Consider the following 18,375-nt stretch of genomic DNA (forward strand, 5'->3'; position numbering starts at 1 on the left):
TTCTACATGATAGACTCCTGGCTTGGGACACTGTGTTGGCGATCTGACTTAGCTATCCCAACAAGCGGTGGAATGCAAATGACGGGACGGTTCGCGACCGAGTTATAGCAGCCTTATTTTTACTCCTTTTTTTGTAACCCCGGCCAACAAAGAGCTTTGTTCTGTCAGATGCCCCCCCCTTGTCTTTGTTCAACAGACACAGACATCATGGGAATCTACACATAACCACCTCGGACCACGCTGGGCGTGAGGCAACTCCTTGGGCAAGCAGCTGCAGCAACCAATGCGAGATATTATACCCTCCTTCAACTAATCTTTCTTGAACCTTGCCTTTTTGGCTTTTGCCTTCCTCGCTCCCAGTGACCTTTCTAATTTTGTTTCGTAGGTGAACTTCTTCTTCTGCTTCTTGGGCCACTCTTTCCGGCTCTTTGACTTTGCCGGCTGGTCAGATGCCTGCTTGTCCGCCTTGGATTCGTCTTGGCTGTCGTTCTCTTCCTCGTCGCCGTCTTGGTGGATCTTTTCGAGACCGTCCCGCGTCACGGATATGGCCTCGACCTTGACCGATGTGTAGCGGTCCTCGTCTATGTACTCATCCTCGTAGTCCACAATATCTGTCTGATCCTTGGCCGGCTCGTCGATGCCGTCCCACTCTTCGAAATCTGATCCGTTGATCTCCTGATTCCCATCCGAGTCTGCCTCCTGAGCCTCCTTGAGTAGAGCGCTCACGGCATTGACGTGGTCTTCGACTTCTCGTTGGCGCTCTTGTCTGATCTGTGATAACACCATCAGTACATGCGACGAGCAAGTGCAGGCAGCAGCATGCGTGTGCGTATGCAAGGGGAGACGGAAGGGCCGCGGTTGCCTCACTCACCTGTTTGCGCATCTCAATCTTCTCCTCCCGCGCCTTGGAGGCTGCCTGCTCCTGTGCCCATTTCTGCCGCTGCAGCTTGCGCTTGTGGAAACCCGTGAGGTAGTCTTCCCGCGCATCGAAATCGAAGTTGACCTCCTCGATCGCCGATACCGCCTTTCTCTTCTTCGAGGGGGGCGCACTGAGCACGGATTTCTTGGGCCGGGGTTTGGCGAACATTGTGGCTGTTTGGTTGAATGTGTCGATGATGGGGACTGTTGACTGGCTCGTCGTGGTGGTTTTTTCTCTGGCGGCGGCGGCGCAGTGAAATTTTCTGGATCCGACTCCATTGGGGGGGTTTCTTCTGGCAGCCTTGCAGGACCATGCCGCTGCAGCCTCTGTAAGGGCCCACTGACGCGGGCCAAGCCGAAGAGCTAAATGCGCTGGAACGGGCTCCAGGTCTCGCCCGCTAGGCGTGCATCTGTCAGCGAAACCAGCAGGTGACATCCCGAGGGGGCTTCACTGCATGATTCCTCGACTGCCGTGCATGCTGACATGCTGACATTCCCTCTGATGATTTCAAGGTTCATGAAGCTCCGCTCACGTCAATCTGCTGTTTGATACGGTCACGAATGCTCGGATGGTTACCTATGTCTTAATCCAGTAGTTCTCAAGATTGTATTTTGTTTATCGAAGGTCTGCGTACGGCCCGACCCGTGACTTTCTTGCCCATCCCGATGAGAGTCTCTTGTAATTGTCCCTCGACGACTGTGAGCTGCTCAGTGCAGATATACCTTCTTGACATGCATGAACTCTTGAAAAGCCTTGAGGAGCCCGGGAGTGAGCTACACTGTATTCATTAGATATTGGAACGAGTGGTCATTCATATGCATTATGAATGTGGACTGTGTTGAAATGCCGATACCGCATTCCATGAGAATGTAGATCTTGAAGCATCAAAAGCTATAGGTGAGTACAACTGGCGGGCGTTTTGATGAATTAAGGCTGCACCGCAGGTGCATCGCTCTTGTAAAACGATATGCAGGGGCGGGGCAGGTAGTGACCTTGATGAAACTGACCTGAAGAGGCCTTGTTGGATCGCGATTGCAGAAATGTATTTAAGCGGGCGTGGGTGTAGTTGCTGATTACGTTGAGCTCGCATAGACGCATGTATCCAAGCTACGTCGTCCCTGGAGCTAATCCGCAGCATAACTCCTGGCAGAACGACGAAGGCTAGCCATCGCATCCAAACGGGCAAGCTTTCAACCACATCAACCAGCCATGCGTCTATCAAGAACAGCAGGCCTCATGGCCTTGTGCGCCTCGGTGCAGGCCTTCACCGACTCGTCGCCCTTCATCATGCTCTCGACCGCTGAGTACGTTTCGACCTACCACCGAACCCTTCCATCCTCGTCATCGAACACTGCTAACATGTCTTTCATCCCCTTAGGTTCGCGAAGTCCAACCCCGCTCAGCTTCAGACTCAGTCCCAGGTCGTCAAGACCGTTCAGGGTCTCCTCTCCTCCTGCCCGACAGACCGCTACCTTCTCGTCTCCCAGCCCAACGTCAACGCGGCCGACATCCGCAACCCAGCCAGCGGCGACTGCCAATCGCCCAACCTGTGCCGCGCCATCTCCGACAAGGACGCTCGCGGCGTCTACAGCGTCGCCGAGGTCGTCGGCGAGGTGCCCATCGGAAAACTGGCTGATTACATCAAGAAGTCGTGCGCGGGCAAGACGGTCGAGGTCGAGGAGGCCAGGCTCGCTGCCCTCGGACGGGACGCGAGAGCCGCCACACTCGCCGACAACGACCACGCCCTGGGCCAGCGCCTCGAGAAACTGCGCAAGGCGTCGGATTCGTACACCGTCATCTACCTCGCCAGCCCCTCGGAGCCCACCTACGAGGCCGAGTTCACCACCGAGCCTCTGCACGCGGAGCTCAAGCGCCACGAGGCGAGCCTGCGACACGTCAGGAGGGCCGACAACCAGACCGAGTGGAGCAAGCTGCCTCTTTTTGAAAAATACGTCTTCTTCTCCCCAGGTGAGTGATGGAGTCTCGTCGATTCGTGGTGCTATGAATGAGACTGACATGACCGTAGGCGTCTTCCACGCCATTATCGCCACTATTGTTCTCTTCAGCATTCTCGGTGTCGGTATCAGGGCTCTCGCCAGCCTCGAGATCCCGTACGGTGCTTTCGAGAAGGAGAACGGCCCTGCGGCTCACAAAAAGGCCCAGTAGATGTGTATCAAAATCGCCGCCAGGCATTTTTTTCCAGGAGTGCCTCCTTCAACAACCTGTGTATTTCATTTGAGAACGTCGGGAGTTATCGGCTGGCTTTTGACAGGCATGTTTCGAGTAAAGGCGGAGGAATGAATGGGCATGATACTTAGAGAGCACAGGAAAGGGGCCCTGTGGTCTGTAGAGACCAATGTAGTGTTTTTCTCGCAAATGGCATGAGATGTATTTCTATAACAAATGGACCTTTTTTCATCTTCCTCTGTTTGCCGCCCACCTCCCCTCCCCCCACAACAGAGAACCTTCATGCTTTGTTGCGAGAGGAGAAAAACGCCATGAACGCCTACTACAGCCTTGTCGGCCGTCTCAAATCAAAATTCTTCATCATCTCTCCAAACTTGGTCCCCCATAATCGGAGCGTTGCCTCTTAGACCAAGTGACTCGGCAGCAAAAAGTTAGCGATGCCCTCGCGAATGGCGTACTCGTGTCCGCAGTTGCCGCAGACGAGCTTGCCCTCCATGATCTGCGTCTCCATGAGGAGGTGGTGCAGTTCCTTGAGCATCTTCTCGTCGCCCTCGAGTTGCTCTGCCGAGGGGGCCTCCGTGGGAAGTTCGGGGAAGCCCAGCTTTTAAGGTAACTAATTAGCAATCTGCACGTACATGAAACAAAAGAGATGGTGTAGTGGACGTATATGAGCTTGGATGATGTATAGAAAAAGACATCTTCAGACGGAAGACCAAAATATGAGGGAAAATACGATGTAAGATAAAGTATGAACGAGAGCCTTACCTCAGTTGCGTTCGTTCGCAGAGCGGCCCAGTCTAAGCGGGGCAGGACGTTGAAGAGAAGTTGGGGGTTGACCTCGATGTCGTCCTGCGCCAGCTCTGCGTCCTTGGGGTGGAGGGGGAACGAGGCCGCGGAGGACTTGCAGGCCTTGACCGCGCAGGTCAAAAAGTTGAGACTAAGCAGCTTCATATTTTTTCTCTTATTTTGTCTTCGGGGCGTCAGGTATGATCGGTTGTTCGCTATTCAAATGTAGAGGGGTGTCTGAGTTGAAATTTGGCCAGTACGGAATTTTTTTTGGTACCCCACACGTGATGCGCTTTGGGATGGGTGCTTTACAGCTATTGGACTATGCTTTAAGAGAATGCAAGACGTATAGACAACATTTTCAACATCACGACAAATTGCACATTCGAATATAGTTGACATATGCATGTGTTGGCCATTTCTTGTTAGCTGGCATTTGTTGTCTTGTATTTCCTGAGCCAAGTCGATGCCCGCTTCCCCCTGTCAAATCCCCCTTTACGCCATAGTCTTCTCGTAGCCGACATCTCTTGCGGCCCTGGACTTGCTGAACTTGATGTAGGCGACGATCGCAGCAACAACAACACCACCGAAGAGACCCTTCTGGATTAGGGACCAGCCCTCGCCGGAGCCCACCTCCAGCGGCGTATCCTCGTTGGAGTAGCCTGACGCCCACTCGCTAGTGCCGTATTCGCCTGCAACGAGGGGGGCGTAGCCATCAGCAAACCAAGTACGTTTTTGTGTGTTGTTTCATCAATTTCGGGAGGTCATCAGCGGGAAGAGTCAAGGTGAAATGGTGTAAAAAGTGTCGGGTTGATGATAAAACGAGGAGACAGCGAGGGACGACGGGTTGTCACAGTACGTGCTCAGAGTTCCACGTGGATACCTTCAGGGGGCACCTCCAGCTCTCCGCTCTTTGCGATCTTGATCGTCTTGGCGGGGCGGTCGCCGGGCTGGGTCTGGGCCTGCTCGATCTTCTCGACGACGTCGAAGCCCTCGAGGACCTCGCCGAAGACGACGTGACGGCCATCGAGCCAACTGTGATTGTAGAGTTAGCGCAACTTCGTGGGTATGGAGTGTTTGTAGTTGTCGGCGAGGTGTGCTTACGAGGTGATGACGGTGGTGATGAAGAACTGGGAGCCGTTGGTGTCCTTGCCGGCGTTGGCCATGGACAGGAGACCCTTCTTGGAGTGCTTAAGCTTGAAGTTCTCATCGGGGAACTTCTCGCCGTAGACTGTGGAGTTTCCATATCGTCAGTCATCACGCAGAACTGTGAAAGCGGTTTGGATTGAGAACAACTCACTGGACTTGCCACCAGTGCCATCGCCCTTGGTGAAGTCACCACCCTGGATCATGAACTGCTTGATAACGCGGTGGAAGGTAGAGCCCTCGTAGCCGAAGCCCTTCTCGCCGGTGGCGAGAGCGCGGAAGTTCTCAGCGGTCTTGGGAACAGTCTTTCCGTACAGACCCATGGTGATGCGGCCGAGGGGCTCATCGCCGTGGGTGATGTCGAAGTAGACCTTGTGGGTGATCTTGGGGCCCTTGGCAGCCTGAGCGGTCTGCGCGAAGAAGGCCAGAGCCACTCCGGCGAGGAGGAGGGCAGAGACGAGTCTCTGAATGCTGAACATGATGGACACTGGGCACTGAACTCGATCAATTGGGGAAAGAAATTCAGATTCTGTGGATGCAAGTAAGAACCGTCTGGGAAGGGAGGAGAGGTTATCGCCAGAAGGGACAGTGTGTTAAATAGAGGGACCCTCGGAACCGTAGAGCTACGTTTCAAACTCCCCTCTCTGAAGCACGCGAATGAGGAAGTCGAGCTCGGACCCTGGTCGCCGCAACTGCCCAATGGGGGGAGGCAATCCGTGGAAGTGGATGGGTCCATGGCATAAAGGGTCGCCTTCTGGGCGGATCAGTGCTATCAATGCACCCGGGCAGCCACTGGTGTCACTAGACTACGTGCAGCACCTGCCACCGCCGCGTTGCAATTGGATCCACTATTTTCCGGCGCCGACTCTCCGTGAGTGCATCGATGATTTCGAAGTTTCGCGATCCCATCATCAATTGCAGGCACCAGATCAGCCCGCGGCGACGATAGTGACGCTCTTTTCGAGGACTCAGGTTTTAAATTGGAGAAAATGGTAAGATGGATATCTTATGACAGACACTGGAGCGGCAACTGACTGACCCTCTATAGGTTTTCATTCTAGGAGTCAACTTTTCCGAGCAAAAGCTCGTGAAGGTACGGCATCCCCTTCACCTGCGAACGATAACGACCCAGCCGTAACACCACATACGACGATGCTAACGATCTTATTCTCTTTATAGAAGGCGCTTGAGTCTTTCTTCGCTCTCGGGCCGACTACATCATCCCGCATTTTGGCCAAATACTCCATCTCCCCCATGTCCAAAGTCGGCGCTCTGCCACCGAAAACCGTCACGGCTCTTACGGCAGAGTTATCGACAATGACGATAGAAAGCGATGCGCGGAAGATCATTCAACAGAACGTCATGAGACTAAAGGATATGGGAAGTTACCGGGGAAGAAGACACGCCATGAACCTCCCCGTGAGAGGACAGCGGACGAGGACCCAGATCGAGTCGGCCAGGAAGCACAATTCTGCGAACAGACGATGGTAAACGCCCTTTGTGGTGGCTGTCGACTGGGTATTTGGAGAGCGAATGGGTTAGATTTTGAGGTGGTGCTCATTGCATGACCACCGAATGTACAACATAGACGGGTCTGTGGTGTGCCCAAACATGTATGACTATGAAAAACTATACCACTTGTACCATCAATTCCGGTTCCAATTTCACCATTGTCTTAGATACGCACAGGAGCGAAAGTTTGAGGCATCTATGGACCCATTGATACTGATTCTAGCGCACTGCCCCTACCACTTCGGGCTTGCGATATCATCCTCAAGAACAGGGTGGCCATCCTTTTGCAGCTTCTCGGCAACCGCCTCAACCTCCTTCCAGACGCGAAGAACATTTCCGCCAACGACCTTTGCCACGTCCTCGTCACTCAAACCCTGCCTCAGCAGCTCGGCAACAAGGCCTGGGTACTTGGACACGTCCTCCAGACCCTTGGGCACCGACGCAATCCCGTCAAAGTCGGAGCCGAAACCGACGTGGTCGAAACCGATAAGTTTGCCAATATGCAGGACATGCCTGACGACCTGGTCAAGCGTGGCGTTGGCGGGGACGTAGGTGGGCAGACCGTTCTCGTTGCCGGAGTCGACGCAGGAGATGAAGTCAGGCGCAAAGTTGACCATGACAACCGCGTTGCGCTCCTTGACGAGCTTCAGAACGTCATCCTTGACGTTGCGGGGGTGCGGGCAGACGCTGAATGCGGAGCTATGGCTGTAGATAACAGGCGCCTTACTGCCTTCCCAGTCCTTGCCCCCGAGGACATCAATCTGTGTCTCGGCGCTGTAAGAAATGTTAGAAACCATCCTTTGTAGGGATCAACGGGTCCTCGAAACCTACCTTGTATGGGAGAGGTCGACAATCAACCCGACACGGTTCATCTCGTGAATGAGACGGCGACCGGCAGGGCTCAACCCGTGCCACAGAGGCTCTGCCTTGCGCAGAGGGCTTTCGAGCAGCGCGGCGTCGGCGAACTTGTTGTGGCAGTTGTGGGTGAGGGTCGAGTAGCGGACACCCAGGGCATGGTAGCGTCGGAGATTGGCGACAGAGTTGCCGATTTGATGCAGACCCTCGACGCCCAGAGGGGAGATGAGCTGGCCCTTCTCCCATGCCTTCAAAGCGGCGCCGCTGTTCGCGCTTGAGGAGAAGTCCTTGGGATAGGAGTCCTTGATGCGGGTCATGAGATCGATTTGGTCAAGAGTCCACTGGACGCCTACGGTCACAAGTGTTAGAGTTATAAATTCCAGATCATTCAAACGGTCAAGACTTGCTCTCAGCATAGTTCTCATCAGAGAAGTCGCTGCCATTAGCAGGGCAAGGAGTGTAAACGCTCCAGAAAGCACCGCCGTTCTGACCCTTGCGAAGCCTGGGCAGATCAACGTGGCCAACAAGACCACCGTTCTCAAAGGGCTCAGTGAAGTTCTTCTCGTAGATGTGGTTGTTGAAGAATCCTCGGACGAGAATAGGGAGGTCATTGTGGCCATCTACGATGACGGTCGGTCAGCACTTCTCATCGTGTCGTACAGAATGCACAGGGTGGTCGTACCTATCAATGGAGTATGAGATAGAATATTGTGAGCCCTCTCCTCGACGGTAAGGGGCACGCCCCATGGCTTTCTCATTTGATGATAGCATGACTTCATAGGACGGACACCAAAAGTTAGTGTCACGAGCCACAGGGCGAAACAAGCAACAACGGCTTTCTTTGCAGGAGACGGAGTCTTGCGAGGAGGCAACTGGGCCTCATCGCCAGTCTCGTCACACATGAACTGTTTCTTTTCATCCATGGCGTTGGGTGTGACCTGGGTGACTAGCAAGCTTAGGTCTGTGTCTCACGGCTATGTTATTCGTCAGCGCTGCTTGCCTCATTACACCATCATAAGTGCGAATAACGAGTTGGCGATGTCATATGAACCCAGACAACTTACTGTCAATAGGGTGTCTGAAGACCGCCTCAAAAGGAGATGCTGCCTTGTTGTGAAAGTCAATGATCCTTCACAGAGGGAAGCCGAGGTGTTCAGACTCCAGGCATGTTGCAATACATTTGGTTGATTAGGAATCACGTCACAGAGTGCCCGGGGTCAAAGCTCCGAGCTGCGATTGCGTGAGACTCTTATCTGCGACTTGATCCCGGCGATAAGGGACCGTTTGGGAAGCTCCCAAAATCCTATCTGAGGACTCAGTTAAGTTTGGACACGTTTGTAAGAATTTCTTATAGTCCCAATAGCAACGTTCATTAAGATTCCATACTTTTGTAGATACTGACAAGTCATGGATTGATTTGCAGCCTGGTCATAGTACATTCTACAGTTCCTGATAGATCCAGTTGACTTAGTACGAATACCTTAGCCCGAGCTTCAGCAAGCCGTGCGAAAGTCAGCCTAGCAATTGTCGTAAGTTCTTGCGTAGCGTGAATTAAGGCCCAAGCGATATTGTTTTCTCGAGATCTCTTGAGTCTACAATGAAATCCATAGTTGCATAGTTGGACAGATGATTTTTCTTACTTTAGGACAGTGCATCAAAATCCGAAAGTAGGGACAAGCACTGACTAGGTACATACACTAGAGTGGGCTTGTGGATTAGAATTTCGGGAACGGACCTCATAGACGGGAAGCTCCCAGTCATGACTTTACAACTTCAGATGATGGCTGGCTCTTGCGTTCAGTTGAGCTTTCCCCAGCCAACTCAGCGATGGAACGATTCCCATATGCTGGGCTGGGTGGGTATTGCCTGACAGACAAGATTACGGACTGTATGGGGCAATCGTTGGGTTTCGTCTTCGCTAGTACATACATAGGCCGCAGACCAGCCCTTGGTAATTATTAACAACGGCCTTTTGTCGTCTGGGGAACCGTCCCAGTGGCAACGAGGGTTCTCAGGGGTTAGAGGAAGGGGCTTGGTGATCGGCGACAATTCTCTTTAGTTTCAACTTACGGTGGCAGTGGTCCATGGAAAGTCTCGTTCAGCAACAAAGAAGTGAACAAGGACAATAACCAATTTTGACGTCTTCAGAAACATTCCCTCTGGATAGTGACGAGAAAACCTTATCCCGGACTGCATAAATTGTGAAGATGATGCTTAATACGGCGCCAAATTGGCGGCGGCAACTGGTTTGGGAGGTCAGCCCTGTGAGAAGGGGGCTGAGAACGTCTTTGGGGTTCGCTTCGCAAGTGAGTGAATGAGCCGAGTCTCTCCAGTCCAGCTGGGAATAGCCCCATCGTTCTGCAACAGAGACGAATGCAGGGGGTTCACACAAGCTGTCCTTGCCCTGACATCGGTAGCTTTCTGCTTTGCTTCTGCTTGGCTGCCTCATTCAGGGTCATTTGCTTTGAATGGAGCATAACGGGGGGCAATTGGGGCCCTGACCAGTCACACACTGGGAAAGGAGATGAGTGGGGATCGGGCAGTGGCTGGAGCATGATGTATTTTTGGCTTCAGATGGCTCCTCCCATCATCATCGGCTTTTCAGCCAAGGTCCCAACTCCCCAGGCCTATCCGAGTCGCCCAGTGAGGCCGGCTAAGGGTCTGCCGCCTGAGGGGCCAAGTTTCGTTCGATCGTTCGTCATGAGGCAGGGGGGCCAATGGAATGGAATGCCACGTCTCCAAGTTCAAACTTGAAGGACCAAGGCACGCAAGCAAGGCCCCAATGACCGTTGCTATTGCAGCATTGCTAGACTGCTTTACGGATAGTGTCTCTGTAGCCCCGGTTCGTCGGGCAGATTGTTGGCAGTGGCAGAGGAGGAGCCCTCCAAGGGCATGAGGTATGCGTACCTACAGCAGGAGAATACCATGCTGCTGACCTTTGATCTAGGTTGATGCCGTGTGATGCCGTGTCACCGGGTTGGCTGCAGGAGGTGGATGATGAAGTGGGAAGAGGTGCAGCACGTCGTAAAGCTTCACTGATGGCCCTGCGGAGACCGAGGGACGCACAGCTGGACGCACAGTACGGATCCAGGTTCCTATTCCTAGCAATCTGGAAGCAGCAGGAGCCAGGAGGAAGGAATAGGTAGAGCATTGAGAGCAAAGTAAAGCAGCAGCAGGTGGAAGCAGCTTCTCCTTCCATCCTTTCTGCCCCCCCAACCTGAGGTGCATTTCAACCTTGAACCTTGAACCTGTCAGCAACCACTGACCACCAGCACCTTCACTCCAAAGCCTTTTCCATTTCTGCTCTCCAAAATTTCCTCCTCCAACTGGCATGTGCCCCTGACAAAGGACGACGACAACGAACACTACAGCATCTTGCTTCTACTTCACCTTCCTGCACCTGTCTCTTTTATCTCTCGTTTTGTTTGTTGCCGGCCGTCTTTTCCAGGAACAGCCTGCACTGCCGAGTCAATCGCGGCTGACGTATTCCTTCGCTTCTCGCAACCGACAGAAAAGCGTCTCTAATCTCGAGCCGAAAATACCAACCCATCTTTCCCTCCCACCTCCCGCCTCCTGCATAACGACTAAACGAAACATTTCTCGCCGCCTCCTTTCCTCTCTGCCCGCCAAACTTTTCAGCCTCAACCCGTATCAACACAGCATCATCGTCCGCGACAGGTAGGAGCTTTTAGGCATCATGCCGGGCTTCGAAGATTCCTTTTGGTCCAGCGACTATGCTGCAGGTAAGTCAACTGAATGCGCTACTGCAACCCCTCGCGCTTTGGCTAAGCATCTCCGCGCTAGGACTCGGCGTCCTCTTCAGCAAGTTGCAGCAAGGTGTCCAAGAAAACCGACAAGTCCTGACTGTCGCTCGAATGCGTGCCGAAGCCGAGGAGATTTACAGTCAGCGACTAGGAGATATTGCACCAAACGCAGACAAAGTCCAGGGCGGCTTCTCAAAAGATGATGGTGCCAGCGTTCGCAAGGTTCGCATAACGTCCCCACCGAGAGCTTTCCCGAGGCTCGTGCTAACCTTCATCACAGGCCTTCGATGGTGTTCGGACTGAGATGGAAGAGGGCGCCAAAAACCACAAGAAGATTGCTCAGAACATTCGGGACTTGGTCGTTAACCCTTTCTCGCGCTGGTGCGATGCCCACGAGTCGCGCATCCAGGACTCTCAGGATGAGCTGCAAGCTCGCATCAAGGCGCACGACAGGCAGGCCGAGTTGGTCAAGAAGCTGAGGAGCACCTACTTCAACAAGTGCCGACTGGTTGAGGATATCGAGGAGGAAACCAAGCTGGCCTTCCAGGACCCCGAGAACAGCCCGAAGAACAACATTCCCGAGATCAAGGTCTCCGAAAACAAGGAGCCCGAGCTTCACCCCCAAGAAGACGACGACGAGCCCATCGAGATCGGTGACGAGATCTACCAGCCTGAGCAAGTCAAGAAGATCCTGGCGCACATGCTGAACACCATCAAGCTCGGGGAGACCAAGGTGCCCATTCTGGGAACCTACCAGAACACATCGGCTGGCTCAGACATTGTCGAGTACCTGCAGAGGCACATGAACACGACGAGCGTCAGCTATGCAGAGAGAATTGGACAGGACCTCATCTCGAACGGATACTTGAGATTGATTGGCAACGTTGGCAGCACTTTCGCCAACAGCTCCAAGATGTTCTACCAGTGGCGTCCCAAGGCTTTCAAACTGTCCGGTATCCCCGATAAGAAGTCGCCTCTTGGTCGCACATTTTCCCTTCCTGCATCCGAGTCGTCGGATTCACCCGTGGTCGGAACCGTCAGCGAATACCTCGCCAACTGGAACGTCCTTAACAACCAACACCCCAACGAGACCCCACCGGAGCGATTGCGCCGTGAGGCCAGGGAAGCCGACGACAAGTACAAGGGTGGCGTGCGCAAGTTGGACGAGATGCGCTGCGATCTGGAGGAGACCATCTTCATTCACCTCCGCTTCCTGGAGCGCTGCGAGCTGGACCGTCTCAAGGCCATCAAGACTGTTATCCTGGACTTTTCCGGTACCATCAGCAACGTCATTCCAAGCATGCAATCTGCTGTGGACCACATGATGCTTTTCCAGGAGACCGTCCAGCCTCTAGGGGACCTCAGATACCTACTAGAGAACTACCGGACCGGTAGCTTCATTCCCAAGGTGGTGGTGTACGAGAACTACTACAATAAGGTCGACGAGCAGACATTCGGAGTGGATCTCGAGGCAAGAGCGCGCGCGGATAAGAAGCGAGTGCCTATCATTGTCACCACCATTCTGACCTACCTCGATAACCACTACCCTGACCTTGAAGGTGACGAGGCCAGAAGGAATGTGTGGCTAGTCGATGTTCCACTTCAGCAGATCCACAAGCTCCGTGGCAAGCTGAATGACGGCAAGCCCGCTGCGGCCGAAGTTTTTGATGAGTTCGATATCCCAACTGTTGCGGCGCTGCTCAAGCTGTATCTCCTTGAACTGCCTGGTAAGAAAATCCCCACAGTTTTGCAGAAGCCATGTACTAACAATATTATAGACTCCCTCGTTTCCTCCCACGTTTACGAGATTGTCAGAACAATCTACCAGACTCAAACCCAGGAAGACGATTCTGCTCGTGTGCCTGTGCTGCAACAGACGCTTTCGCAAATGCGTCTTACTAATATCGCAACCCTCGACGCCTGTATGAACCACTTCACCCGCCTAATCGACCTTACCTCGGCTGATGAGACTTACATCGCGTCTTTGGCCACGGGCATTGCGCCCTGCATCTTGCGTCCTCGCACGGAAACCTCCTTAACTATGGAAGAGAAGCATGCTTACAGACTCGTTCGTGACCTCTTCAACAACAAAGACGCCATCTTCAGCGAACTCAAGCGTATGTCTACTGCTGGCCACGGCGGATCGATCAGAGACAACAATCGCCCCCGCGCAATCAGCACCGACGAGAGCAACCGGAGAGCCAACATGGAAGAGCGGAATAGAGCTCTGCTCGAGAAGGCCGCCGGCAGCCGTGGTCGCGCAACAAGCCCTGCCCCCAGCCCTCGTGGCCACAGACGTGACCGCAGCACGGGTGGCCCTGAGACTCGCTTCCCGATCCAGACAAGCCCACCTGCGTCGGCAGTCGACCGTCACCGCTCTAGCTTGGGCAGCGTTGTTGGAGCCAAGAGATCCAGTCTCGAGGTTCCCGGTAGCGAAACCAGCTCGCCAAAGGAGACGACAACCAATGGATCGGCTGCGGCGCCTGCGCCTGCAGCGGAGGGAGTCGCGGCCAGAATCAAGGCTCTGGAATCGCCTGTTGAGAAGCGTAACAGCCTGGGACGTAGCAGTGTTCGATACTCTCTGGACCGACACGTGGCAGCCGCACCCAGCGCAGGAACAGACAGCGGCCCGTCGACTCCTCGCGATTCCCTCACCGCGCCCCGCGGAGTGACGCTCGAGGACAAGCCCATGGATGACTGAAGCAAGCGTGTTTAAGCCGTGCCTCCTTGTTCTTCATGGCCATGAGATTTTCCTTTCTTTTTCCTTTCTTAATGTCTATTTTCTTCAAACCAAACTACACCCCTTTTGTTGTGTGACGTGTGGACGGACGCTGGAAGGACTTATGTGCTACGGACGGCGGGTTTGCGGGGCAACATAAAAAAAAGGGGAATTCCACTTTTTGGCTGGTTTTGATTTTTCCTTTTTGGCGGTTTGAAACGCGAAACGACGGTGACGTTTGGGGAAGCGATTCCCTCGGTGTCCCCTTTGTATCATGTCTGTACGTAAACAAAACCCACGAGAAGAGAGAAGGAAGAGGATGATGAGAGAAAGACGGACCCGACTGAAAGTGCCGGGGAAGGAGGAGCAGAGAGCCGGGAGTTGTCGATAAGAGAAGAGGAGTACTCCTCAAACATTTAAAAACTTGATGTGTTTCTGTAGTGGTGTGAAATGATGGGTGTCTTGTGAGATATGTGCGGGCCGTAGGAAAGAGGGAAAACAATATACTGGCATGCCACTGCCTCGCAATACGCTTAGTGTGCTGGACACAAGGTCTTCACCGTCGCCTATAATCGTACTCGATCCGTACGTCATTCAACACTGCGCCTTTTTTATTCTACTATGCATGCAGGAGTTATTGTCTTGCTCTCCATCTCATCCTTTTCACGACCTCTTTCGACCGGCCCCTGGCTTGATTCTGCCTCAACCACTATCACCCGCAATCTCAGCCATCTTGGTCGTCTTCTTCTTCTTCTTCTTCTTGGGCACAACGACCGGCGGACCGGCGGCGTCGAAGCCGCCCTCCCCGGACCCCTCAACAGCCGTCTCGGGAGGCGGTATCAGCGCGGTGTTCTCCCCGCCGCCGGCACTGTTCTCCGCATCGTCCGTCAAGAGCACAGCGGGCGGCGCGGCACCGCCGTCGGCGACGGCAGCCTTCTTCTTCTTCTTTTTCGTCTTGACCGCCGACCCTTCGGCTCCGCCGTCTTTTTCTGTCTTCTTGCCCTTCTTGGTCTTCTTCTTCACCACCGTGCCGGCAACGTCGACGCCCTGCGCAACCTGGATGCGCTCGTTGGCGCGCTGCATCTCGAGACGGAGCCTCTCGACCTCCTTCATCGCCTGCGCCATCTCAGCCTCCTCGCGCTGCTGCTGCTCATAGTCAAACGGCGTGTTGCTGGACGACGCAGCGTCGCCCTCGAGGCTGAGGGAGCCGAGCGTGGACGAGTCGACGTGCAAGAGACCCTGGCGGAGCTTCTTGGCGCGCGACTTTGTGAAGCTGTCCGAGTTGTTCTCCGACTCGTAGTTGCGCGGCGTAGAAACGCCGCTGCCGGCGAGTGTCTCGTCCGCGGCGATGATGACCCTTTGCCTCGGTCGCGGTTGCGGTCGGTTGATGGGAGATGTGGGACCGGGTGCCGAGCTGCCCAGCTTGTCGAGATCCAACTGCATTATCGGTATAGAGTCTATATCGAGACCTGGGCCGTTCTCCTTTTGAAGAATGTTGTGTATCGGGGTCGACGTCCTGGGTGCGGCGTCAGGGGCGGCGATGTAAAACGGGTCATCGCGGTTGCGCTCATTGCGCTCGGCTTTCCTCCTGGCCACGATGTCTGCGTCCAGGTAGCTGTCTTCCGTCGCCTGCTGCTGGTACGAGCTGACAACCTCCTCTGCCGGGAGGTCGGCGATCCTGCTGATGGCTGGTTCGGAAGAGGATATGCTGGTAGGCGCTGGGCGCTGGTGGTAATATACCTCGAAGTCGTCCGCCTCGTTAGCCTCCATTGGTATCACGTCAGCCTGGGCGAGCAGATGTGCCAGGTTCGGGTGAATAGGTTCATCGAGGTCCAAGCCTTCCGGCATGGGAACGTTTCGCTGCGCTCCAACAGCGACGGAATTGAGCTCCCATCCTTGGAACAAAGATGGAATGGCCTGTGTCAACAGCAACGGAGGATCCTGGTGAGTATCCTCAGTTGACGCCGCCTGACCAGAGGCCGCCTCCGCAGTAAGCTTCAAGAGTTCAATAAATTCGACGGATCTCTCCTGAACTTCAAGATTCGGGTGAAGAGCAAGCGGCTCCAACGTGTGAATAACACGCGCCAAGAGCAACGAGATCTTTGTTTTCCATTCAGGAGTCCACGGCTGGCCTTCGTTCCCTGCAATGTAGGCGAATATCTTCGTGACACCCTGCAGACTTGTCGTAAGAATATCGGGGATAGTTGTGCGAGATAATGTGCGTAGTAGGTTTCCTAGAGTGTCTTCAGGGTATGCCAGCTGGTTTGCGTACTCTCCAACCAACCAAGACGTCGACTTGAGCGATGCTGATGAAAGCGAGTGGCCGGCGGGTGTGTCCGCATTCATTTGTTGGATGATGAGGTCGGCCGCCCGGACCGCCGCCCCTCGTAGCGCATGAACCTTTACCGCGACGTTCCTCAGCTCGTCTCCGATCCTTCCTGATACGTCCCCAGCGGTTGATTTTCCAGACGCAGCGACGGAGTCGAGTTCGGTCTCAACTGATCGTGGCGTTGGCGCCATGCGGACAAGCTGAATAAGTACGTCGATGTACCAGTCGAAGTCAGTCAAGCTGCTGTAGTTGTTCTGCGAACACATGGTCAGGATCCGTCCGATGACGTCGCTCCTGTAGTCGTCGGGAAGCGGTGGCTCTTCCTGAGCCTTCGTCGGCGAGTGTATCTCGATCTCTGCTTCCTCCTCCGAGTCCATTCCTGTGTCTGGGCCGAGGGGTGCCCCCGGTCGGTCCCTCTTCGGCGCAGATGACTTGAGCTGCTTCATGAGACGGCTCACGATGGACACCAGGTTGTCACTGCTGACCATGCCCTGAACGAGGTCCAAGGCCTTGATACGGATAGTGATGTCAGCACTGTCGATACACTCGAGAATGACATCTTCTTGTTGCGCCACCAAGAACGGGTGTGTCACGACGATCTTGTTGAATGCAAGCAGCGCAACATATTTCACTAGCCCGTGTTAGCTTTCGGAATTTATCTGACGAGGATTAGGACTCACGGTTCGGGTCGCCGTCCACCATGATCATGCCCCTGAGCTTGTTCACGCAGAGCGTCGCAATTTCTTCTCTGCCTGAGACGTCATCTGCGCTGCCTAGAATACCTCCCTGGATGATGCCGTTGATGCACTCGTAAAGTAGCGACATGGCTGGTGTCGTCCGGATCAGCTCAGTCAGGGGTGGCAGCAACTTTCGAACAAGGCGTGGTTCCAACGGCGTCAAGGTCGCAAACTAAATCCATAGTCAGCAAAACCATACAGCAGCAAAACCAACTCAGCCAAACATACCAGTTTGATGAGCTTGATGGCCATCCAGTTATTACCGCCATCGACAAGGAGCTCAAACAGCCTGGGAGCCAGCGGCAGGAAATCGTGCGGTCTCCTCCATCCCAGCTCGCACACCACGTTGACAATGGCCGCCGTGACACTCGGGTCCTCATCCTTGTCCATCAGCCGTTCCTTGATCTTGGGCCACGCCGCGCGCAGCGTCTCGGGGTACACCAGCGCCAGGCGGTACAGCGTCACAATGGTCTTCTTGCGAATGGCCGGGTTCGAGTGACCGAGGCGCGGGAGGAGATCGGAGAGGGTCGAGAGGGCGAGGGAAGGGTTGATGATGTGCGGCAGCGTAGCCATTGGTAGGGAGATGGTGGTCGCTTGTGTCGACGAGAGGTCCTGGGAGCACAGCTGTCAGTCTTACTCGTCCCGTAGGTACTATCCAACAACCTCCGCCCCCTCCTCGGGCGCAAGATTGGGACGGGTAGCATTACCTTCTTCAGAAGATTCGTAGCAAGCATGAGAACTTCGGTATCAGGTCGGAAGCTCTGGACAGCGGCCAGGTACCCGACCCTCTTCTGATGGTACTTTTGCGACGACATGACCTCGAGGACATGGAACGAGGCCCACGACATATCGTGACCAACCATTTCGAGGTAGACCAGCTTCAGCAGCGCCGTCGCCTTCACGTCTGGCAGAGGGACCCAAGTCAGCATACCGTTCTCTCTTGTTCCCCAAAGATGCTAGGCCCCGCGGCCGAGAGAGGGAGTGTCTGGCTCACCCATGTCCTGCCCGCGAACTTCTGCGCGACATTCCTTCAAGCTGTTCTGTATGTACTCGCGCTCGTTGCCTTTATGGTTTCGCAAGCCTCTGATGAGGTCGTAGAGGGATTTCTCGAACCTGAGGCAATGCGTCCGGTCTGGTCAGCGCGCTGAAAGCTCCCTTGCGGTGCAGAGTGTGGTGACTTGTTTTTTTGTTTATGCGAACGTCGTCCACCTCCCCAAGAAAGAGAGACCTACATCTTGAGAATGACAACAGCCCCACGCTAGGGGCGGAAGGCAGCCTAGAGAGGGCAAAAGGTATCGAGTCTCGGAGCGAAGTATTGGGGGAGGTTCGGTCAGGTACTCCGGGTTCTATGGTACATTGTGGATGGAGGTCGGCTCCGGTGGTATTGTGTCGTCGTCTTCGTTTGTCGTCGCCGTCGCCTT

The 18,375-nt window shown here is 54.4% G+C and overlaps 10 protein-coding genes across 10 annotated transcripts; 4 read left to right on the forward strand and 6 right to left on the reverse strand.

Moving 5' to 3' along the window:
• Positions 1-309: 309 nt before the first annotated feature.
• CCOS01_01074 (nucleolar protein 12) lies at positions 310-1,087 on the reverse strand (the record flags this gene model as incomplete). The annotated part of the gene is made up of 2 exons (XM_060449270.1): positions 310-771; positions 872-1,087. The coding sequence occupies 2 exons, from the start codon at positions 1,085-1,087 to the stop codon at positions 310-312; spliced, it is 678 nt and encodes a 225-aa protein (XP_060320708.1).
• A 1,041-nt stretch (positions 1,088-2,128) lies between these two features.
• CCOS01_01075 (ER protein BIG1) lies at positions 2,129-3,085 on the forward strand (the record flags this gene model as incomplete). Its single annotated transcript, XM_060449271.1, has 3 exons — positions 2,129-2,223; positions 2,298-2,887; positions 2,946-3,085. 3 exons carry the CDS (start codon positions 2,129-2,131, stop codon positions 3,083-3,085), a joined length of 825 nt encoding a protein of 274 aa, XP_060320709.1.
• A 424-nt stretch (positions 3,086-3,509) lies between these two features.
• On the reverse strand, positions 3,510-4,057 carry CCOS01_01076 (uncharacterized protein; the record flags this gene model as incomplete). The annotated part of the gene is made up of 2 exons (XM_060449272.1): positions 3,510-3,707; positions 3,872-4,057. The coding sequence occupies 2 exons, from the start codon at positions 4,055-4,057 to the stop codon at positions 3,510-3,512; spliced, it is 384 nt and encodes a 127-aa protein (XP_060320710.1).
• A 330-nt stretch (positions 4,058-4,387) lies between these two features.
• On the reverse strand, positions 4,388-5,517 carry CCOS01_01077 (cyclophilin type peptidyl-prolyl cis-trans isomerase/CLD; the record flags this gene model as incomplete). The annotated part of the gene is made up of 4 exons (XM_060449273.1): positions 4,388-4,584; positions 4,776-4,927; positions 4,997-5,123; positions 5,193-5,517. 4 exons carry the CDS (start codon positions 5,515-5,517, stop codon positions 4,388-4,390), a joined length of 801 nt encoding a protein of 266 aa, XP_060320711.1.
• A 178-nt stretch (positions 5,518-5,695) lies between these two features.
• On the forward strand, positions 5,696-6,529 carry CCOS01_01078 (30S ribosomal protein S13p/S18e; the record flags this gene model as incomplete). Its single annotated transcript, XM_060449274.1, has 3 exons — positions 5,696-5,909; positions 6,100-6,131; positions 6,218-6,529. The coding sequence occupies 3 exons, from the start codon at positions 5,696-5,698 to the stop codon at positions 6,527-6,529; spliced, it is 558 nt and encodes a 185-aa protein (XP_060320712.1).
• Positions 6,530-6,783: 254 nt separating this feature from the next.
• CCOS01_01079 (membrane dipeptidase) lies at positions 6,784-8,328 on the reverse strand (the record flags this gene model as incomplete). Its single annotated transcript, XM_060449275.1, has 4 exons — positions 6,784-7,324; positions 7,382-7,754; positions 7,885-8,025; positions 8,088-8,328. 4 exons carry the CDS (start codon positions 8,326-8,328, stop codon positions 6,784-6,786), a joined length of 1,296 nt encoding a protein of 431 aa, XP_060320713.1.
• Positions 8,329-9,979: 1,651 nt separating this feature from the next.
• Positions 9,980-10,551, forward strand: CCOS01_01080 (uncharacterized protein; the record flags this gene model as incomplete). The annotated part of the gene is made up of 3 exons (XM_060449276.1): positions 9,980-10,098; positions 10,243-10,302; positions 10,353-10,551. The coding sequence occupies 3 exons, from the start codon at positions 9,980-9,982 to the stop codon at positions 10,549-10,551; spliced, it is 378 nt and encodes a 125-aa protein (XP_060320714.1).
• On the reverse strand, positions 10,007-10,604 carry CCOS01_01081 (uncharacterized protein; the record flags this gene model as incomplete). Its single annotated transcript, XM_060449277.1, has 2 exons — positions 10,007-10,268; positions 10,342-10,604. 2 exons carry the CDS (start codon positions 10,602-10,604, stop codon positions 10,007-10,009), a joined length of 525 nt encoding a protein of 174 aa, XP_060320715.1.
• Positions 10,605-11,102: 498 nt separating this feature from the next.
• Positions 11,103-13,870, forward strand: CCOS01_01082 (uncharacterized protein; the record flags this gene model as incomplete). Its single annotated transcript, XM_060449278.1, has 4 exons — positions 11,103-11,148; positions 11,210-11,391; positions 11,450-12,896; positions 12,948-13,870. 4 exons carry the CDS (start codon positions 11,103-11,105, stop codon positions 13,868-13,870), a joined length of 2,598 nt encoding a protein of 865 aa, XP_060320716.1.
• A 720-nt stretch (positions 13,871-14,590) lies between these two features.
• On the reverse strand, positions 14,591-17,883 carry CCOS01_01083 (uncharacterized protein; the record flags this gene model as incomplete). Its single annotated transcript, XM_060449279.1, has 4 exons — positions 14,591-16,848; positions 16,898-17,126; positions 17,183-17,566; positions 17,662-17,883. The coding sequence occupies 4 exons, from the start codon at positions 17,881-17,883 to the stop codon at positions 14,591-14,593; spliced, it is 3,093 nt and encodes a 1,030-aa protein (XP_060320717.1).
• Positions 17,884-18,375: the final 492 nt, after the last annotated feature.

Source organism: Colletotrichum costaricense, assembly GCF_030867565.1.
Source record: "Colletotrichum costaricense strain IMI 309622 chromosome Unknown Scaffold_1.1, whole genome shotgun sequence".
Lineage (NCBI taxonomy): Eukaryota > Fungi > Ascomycota > Sordariomycetes > Glomerellales > Glomerellaceae > Colletotrichum > Colletotrichum costaricense.